General features: G+C 42.7%; 1 protein-coding gene across 1 annotated transcript; it reads right to left on the bottom strand.

The window, feature by feature from the left end:
* Positions 1-4,811: 4,811 nt before the first annotated feature.
* Positions 4,812-5,801, bottom strand: LOC126076320 (olfactory receptor 8S1-like). Its single transcript, XM_049884874.1, has one exon. It carries the CDS (start codon positions 5,799-5,801, stop codon positions 4,812-4,814), a length of 990 nt encoding a protein of 329 aa, XP_049740831.1.
* Positions 5,802-7,353: the final 1,552 nt, after the last annotated feature.

Raw genomic sequence — 7,353 nt, 5'->3', positions numbered from 1 at the left:
TTTCTTCAGCTATATTGGTGTCAATTGCTTTATCCTCCAACTCCCCCACTCTGCCTTCCAATTCCTCGATTCTGCTCCTCTGACTTCCTACTGAGTTGTCTAATTCTGTAATTTTACTGTTAATCTTTTGGATTTCTGAATGCTGTCTTTCTATGGATTCTTGTAGCTTATTAATTTTTCCACTATGTTCTTGAATAATCTTTTTGAGTTCTTCAACTGCTTTGTCAGTGTGTTCCTTGGCTTTTTCTGTAGATTGCCTTATTTCATTTCTGAGGTCATCCCTGATGTCTTGAAGCATTCTGTGAATTAGTTTTTTATATTCTGCATCTGGCAATTCCAGGATTGTATCTTCATTTGGGGAAGATTTTGATTCTTTAATTTGGGGAGTTGTAGAAGCAATCATGGTCTGCTTCTTTATGTGGTTTGATATCGACTGTTGTCTCTGAGCCATCTATAAGATATTGTAATGGTTTATTTTATATTTGCGCACTGAGACTTATCTTGTTTTGTTTTTTTTCAGTGTACGTAGATGGGCTACTAGATTGCGCTGTCTTGATCGTTGTAGGCTTTGAATCACTTATGTCCTCTTACGAGGTGCTTTGGGCCATTACCAGAAATATAAGCCTAACAGTCCATTCAGTATTCTTGAGTAGAATCTGATTTTGGGTCACCAAATGTGTGGGGTAGACTGTTACCTATTCGCTTAGAGGAGTAGTGGTGATAGTTGTGTGCACCAGATTCTAATAGCAGCAGGGGGTCACATTCTGGAGGGGGGGACAGGATGCTGACAGGCTTTCCCCAAGTGCCAGTGAGGTAGATGTGTCTTTATTCCTAAAGCACTTTGGTGGGTGGACTCTGCAGCTGTACCTTAGGCACCCAAAGCATGTACCTTTACAGATTGGTAGATGTCACTATCCTCAGACCCCTATGGCAGGAGGTTAGGTGGATTGGGTGGAGCTTCAGCCCTCAGTTCCCTGTTGTGGGTCAGTGAGGGCTCTGTTTAATAGGTAGAGATATCAGACCTGGGAAACTTGTCTTTCCAGTAATCCGCTAAAACAATTACAGTCAGATCCCTATCAGAATTGCCTTTGCATTATAATAGCCACCTTGTTCCCTGTAGGGATGAAAGCCCAAGACTGTGGATCTCAAATGCTTGGCTGGAGCTGGTTCTGTATTTTTAGTCCTTTTTTGGGAAGTCAGGGAAGGATTCTTGGTCCCTGGGTTTTTTGTAGCTGCTTCTCTTAAGCCAGGAGAATGGATTAGGAAAAGACAAAAGAAACATACAAAGGAAAAAAAAACTGGCAGAGCACTTCACTCTCTGGCCCAGGAAATTCCAGTGTTAATGAAGCTGCCTGGGAAGGGGAGGGGAGGGATCAGATAGATAGGAGAGAGTAGCACCCCGGAATATAGACAAAGTTACTTATCTTGCTTGGGATGACTGTTTTATCTGAGATTCCCAAGGGGTGTGTAGCCTGTGTCTGCTGGCTGGGTCGAGATTGCCCCCGAGGGTCAGGCTCACGTCCTGTGCTTGTGCTGTCTGGGAAGCCGTGTTCAGTTCCTCCGCTCCCAGTCCAAAGCCCAGTGCCAAGGTTCCCTGGCTGGGACGCTGCACTCCCAGCTCCAAAAGCAGTCACTGCCTCTGGGTGAGTTCTCCTCCTGTCAGCCGTGTTGCTGCGCTGCCCGCATGCACTGGCTGGGCTTCATCCGAGGTCACTTCAGGGGGCTAGGGCTGCGTCCCGTGTTTGTACCATCTCAGGATGCCGTGCTCAGCTCCCCTGTGCCCAGTCCAAAGCCCAGCGCCAAGGTTTTCTGACTGGGACGCTGGCTCCAGGCTCCAAAAACAGTCGCTGCTTCCCCATGGTTGCTCACCCTCTCGTTAGCCCCGTCAGTGTGCAGCCTGCCTGTGCTGGATGAGTCTCTACGGAGGTTACCCCAGGGGGCTAGGGGTTAGGGCTGTGTCCCGTGCCTGCCCCACCTCAGCAAGGCACAATCGTCCCCACCACTCGGCACCAGGGAATGGCCGGGGCTCAAGGCTGTGGGGTGGGTCGCGGGTTCCAGAAGTGGTTGCTGGTTCAGGACGCAGCTTTTCACTCAGCTGTCACTCAGATCAACTCTTTAGATCTGTGTTTGATGGTCAGGGTTCATAGATTGTCATGTATGTGATCGATTCACTTGTTTTTCCGAGTCTTTGTTGCAAGACGGATCCGAGGTTTTGTCTGCCTAGTCAGCCATCTTGGCCCCCCCTCTGTTTCACTTCTTGATATATGCACATTTGACCAACATTTTCTCTCTTCATCTTACTGATGAATAAGAACGGGCCAAAAGGAACAGGAACTACACGTTTCTATGTTTTTCTCTTTTGTTCAATATCATTTTTAGCATACGTCGTTGGAGAATAAGGGAAGAAAATGAGTAAGAAATGATACGTTACAGTTCCTTCATCATTTGTTTTTTCAGAACATCATTACCTTCTTTTTGTACTCAGGGAAGTTCAGATAAGATCTGAATGAAAAGCATGGCCTTTTGGGGTTGTTATTACCCCCACTTACTCAGTTATAGATCTTGCTCAGTTATTGTACTCTCTGTTTCTTTCTGAACTCCTATGCATTGTGGATCTACTCAAATTCTATGCTCAAGGACCATTCTGAACACTACATGCATATATTCATCAAGGAATGGCTGCATGCATACTGTGCACATTTCTTCTGCTCATGTGCATGCTCCGTTGTTAAATCAGGCTTCACTTACAAAACACAAGTTCAAAGAAATTATTAAGAATTTCAAGATGATGATGATTATTTTTTCTGTCAATTATTTTTTTTAACATATTATTTCTTGGATCCTGTGGATTATTTTTTTGTCATTCCAGTTTTCTCCTTTGTTAGTTTAGATGTTTAAGTGTTTTTCTCTTTTGTTAGTGGACACCCTGGAAACTGCAGCACAGATCCTTGACTCATCAAATTCTAATATTGTAATTTTACCTTCCTTTTGTCAATGCAAGGGTCTTAAAACACTTTGAATTTAATGAACACCTTCTAACTTAAATGCGAGTTCTGTCACTAATTTTAATTATATTTGTATATGGATATGTAAAACTCTACAAGACATTATTATTTTTTTTTGTGTAGTTAACACTTCCTTAGATTTACCCACATGTGTACAACTTTCTTTGATCTTCATTCCTTCCTGTATTTCAGGAATTATCTTTGAGATTTTTATACTTCTGTCTTGTCATGGATTGAATAGTGTCCCCTCAAAATGTGTCAGCTTAGCTAGGACATGATTCCCAGTATTGTGTGCCTGTCATCCTTTTGTGATCTGATATGATTTTCCTATATGTTGTAAATCTTAATCTCTGCTTGTGGTTAATAAGGCAAGATTAGGTTTTGTTATAGAGAATTAGGGGGGATGCCATATACTTACTCAGGTCACAGCTCTGATCCAATGTAAGGGGAGTCTCCCTGGGATGTGGCCTGCATCAACTTTTATCTTACAAGAGATAAAATGAGAGAGAAGCAGAGAAGTGATGGGATGATACGTTTTGCATGTTGCAAGAATGTGATTTTTTTGGGGGCCAAAGGGTGGAATGTCATGGATTGAATTATGTCCCCCCAAAAATGTGTGTTTCAACTTGGTTAGGCCATGTATGGTTGTCCTCCATTTTGCGATTGTAATTTTATGTTGACAGAATTAGGGCGGGATTGTAACACCACCCTTACTCAGGTCACCTCCCTGATCCAAGGTAAAGGGAGTTTCTCTGGGGTGTGGCCCGCACCACCTTCTGTCTCTAAAGAGATAAAAGGAAAGGGAAGCAAGCAGAGACTTGGGGGCCTCATACCACCAAGAAAGCAGCACCAGGAGCAGAGTGCTTTCTTTGGACCCGGGGTCCCTGCGCCTGAGAAGCTCCTCGACCAGGGGAAGAATGAGGACAAGGGCCTTCCTTCAGAGCTCAGAGAGAGAAAGAGAGCCTTCCCCTGGAGCTGATGCCCTGAATTTGGACTTGTAACCTACTAGACTGTGAAAAAATAAATTTCTCTTTGTTAAAGCCATCCACTTGTGATATTTCTGTTACAGCAGCACTAGATAACTAGGACACATAGCCAATGGGAGCCATGGTGGGGAAAAGAAAAGCAGCTAATCTGGTTCTGGCATAGGCAAGGCAGTGCTTCTTTGGCAGTCCCAACATCAGTTGTAATTTTTCTTCTTGATTACCTGGTGCCTGGTCTCAACACCTGGTCATCAGTGCTAACAATAATGTCCCCAGTGGCCCAGTAGGGCTGCTGGCTACCCTGCAAGTGCAGGTACCAGGAGAAGCAGAAGTAAGAAAAATGTCTGAGTCAGGTCTTTGCCTTAACAGGATACCTACCTGTCCCAGCCATTCTTAGCTCCTTCTACCTTTTCTCCAGGCACTTCTTTGGTTTAAGCTCATTCCAATCCTACTCCCAACCCCTGAGTCTCCAGTCAACATCTCTCTATTATGAGGGACCTTGGCTGTTTTATCTCCAGTAAAGCTTTCCACTAAGTCTTGGGCCACTGTGGATCCAAATAAAAATTCAGGACATAGACAATTTTCTTAGTGTTTAACCTAATGGAAATATTTCACAAATAAAAGGAGAATAAGTGTGTAATCAAATCTTCCAGACTGAAATAATTACCTGGCCCATTGTTCTGTTTCTGAAAAAAATTAAGTTATGAGCCAAAGCAAGTAAGTAGCTCTTGTCTCTTTCACAAGCATTTCAAAAAGGCTTTACAATGTATTTTGTCATATCTGATATGAACAAAGAAAATTTTCCTTAATGTTTATTTTTCAACTATTTTGATGCAATTCTGTCCCTTTTCCCATTCAGTCTCTGCCTGTTCTCTGTTATTTGAGCTTTTATGAAACCTTTTTGCAATATTCTTTTCAGAGATGCTTTTACTTCCTTGTTCTTCAGGCTATAGACAAGGGGATTTACTAGGGGAGTTACCACACTGTACTGCATGGAAAAAACAAATTCCAATGAGGAACTCAAGGTTGGCATTAGATAGCAAAGAAAAGCAGATCCGTAGAAGAAGCTCACTGCAGTGAGGTGGGAGGAGCAGGTGGAGAAGGCCTGGCTTCTGCCTGTGGTGGAACTGATGCTCAGGATGGTGGAGATAATGCGGGCATAAGAGAAGAAGATCAAGAGTAGAGTTCCAAGGGCATGCAGGATGGCAGAGCAGATCATGACTGCAATGTTGGTGGAGACATCAGAACAGGACAGAGAGAATAGAGAAGGCAGTTCACAGCTAAAGTGAGGCATGACATGAGCTTCACAGAAGTCCAAATTCCAAGCCAGGAAGATATTGATGAGAGAGTCCAGGAAGCCCAATCCCCATGAGGCCCACACCAGACCCCCACACATCTGTTTACTCATGATCTGTCCATAGATCAAAGGGTAGCAGATAGCAGCATAACGGTCATAGGCCATCACCGAGAGCAGACAGGCTTCAGTCCCTCCGGTGGCAAATACAAAGAAAACCTGAGCCAGACAGCCCTCTACTGAGATCGATTTCTTCTGAGACAGGTGGTTCTCTAGCATCTTGGGCACAATGACTGAAGATAAACAAATATCTATGAAAGAGAGGTGACTTAGGAAGAAGTACATGGGTAAGTGGAGATAAGAATCAACTCTGATCACCAGCAGCATCATCAGGTTCCCCATCATGGTCATGAGGTAAATCCCCAGGAAGAGCACAAAGAGTAGAATTTGGATGTGGTGGTCAGCAGACAGTCCAAGGAGGATGAACTCAGTGATGATGCTGTTGTTTCTTAAGGCCATTACAGAAGCTGTTCCTCTGGCATAAACACTGAAAGAAGGGTGGAGTATTCACCAGCCCTCATGCCTTCTGTGTTTACATATCTCCCTCTTCAGCCACTCACCTTTTTTATGGATTTCTAATTTACTCTGCTTCCCTCCCCAGAATACCTTCCCTCACCCAATTGCTGGCTACACAACTCTTGAATCATGTGGCTCCTTCCTCTTGTGACTGCTCTAGCACAAATGACTCTGGAGAAAATCATAAAATTCTTCAGACTAGTCCATGACTAATTGGTTCCACCTCCTTGAACTAGCCCTTGCTTCTTTCCTGCAACTCTTCTGGTCACCTTTGTTTCTGAAAACTTCCTGGAGAAGCATTTTTGATCATCTTTGTTTTCCTCAGTTACATAGTGTTTCACATCCCACTCAAAAACTTGCAATGTCCAGTATTAATTCTTGATAACATGACTATTTATTATATTCAAACTCTTTATGTGTTTCTAATATATTTGGTTATTTGAAATGTGTGATGGAGAGTGGGGATAAGGATTGATAAATCTAAATGATAACAGTTAAAAAAAAAACTGAGGCTCAAAATTGATAAAACTTGTTCAGTTCTCCAATTTGAGCAACACACATATATATCCAGAGGCAGAATATCCAATAAGCAAGGTAAGCATGGTGCTTACCTTGCTTACCAGATCATCTGTAATGAAATTGTTCACTACAGATTAGTAAGTAAGCACAAGTAACCCTGTGCTTACCTTGTTTACTGGATCATCTGCCTCTGTCAGGGGTTGTAAATTAAAAAGAGGCTTTGATTCTGTAGGAAGATGCTGTGGGGTTGGGATAGAGACAAATGCCAGCCATATCTAGAAACAGAATCTTTGATGTAGTGAAAAAATGTGAAATTGTTCACTACAGATGATCTGGTAAGCAAAGTAATCACCATGCTTATCTTGCCTATTGGATAACCCATCCCTGGTACATACACTCTGTATGAGCCTAAGGCAAGAGCTTATTCTACTATTCCACAGTGTGACTTCACAGTTCCTACTGAATGAAGAGGTTGGCATTTCAGGTTTAACGAATCTTTGTAGTGACATCTCCATCTACAGAGATCCTGATTTACTTGTGTGGGTCCTGGAGATAAGTAGTTTAGAAAGCTTTCCAGGTGATTTTAACGTGCTTTTAGGCAGGAGAATCAATGCTTTAGATGCACCACTTGTTCAGACCAGATTTCCCCTAGTGCCCTCCGTACTTTGCTGTTACTATGCTTTGACATCAGTTTATACCCTGCTAAAATTTTCTGCCTTTCAGATCCCAACCCAAATCTTACTTACTCTTCAGTCCTCATCACAATTTCTACCTCCTCCATTACATCTATCTTGATTACCTCCTTCTCTGTCTCAAAGATACAGAAAATAATGACATCTATCATTTCTTTGGTGTCAGTTATGTTCTAGGTATCAGTAAACATTTAGCTTTTTACCTTTTTGAAGATTACAACAAAACTATGAAGGCAGCATTATCTTGATTTTAGAATAAGGAAACTTAGGCTGAAAGTGCAGCA

This window comes from Elephas maximus, chromosome 4 (genome assembly GCF_024166365.1).
Source record: "Elephas maximus indicus isolate mEleMax1 chromosome 4, mEleMax1 primary haplotype, whole genome shotgun sequence".
NCBI lineage: Eukaryota > Metazoa > Chordata > Mammalia > Proboscidea > Elephantidae > Elephas > Elephas maximus.
The sequence above is the reverse complement of the archived record's forward strand: the minus strand, read 5'-3'. Positions and strand labels throughout refer to the sequence as shown.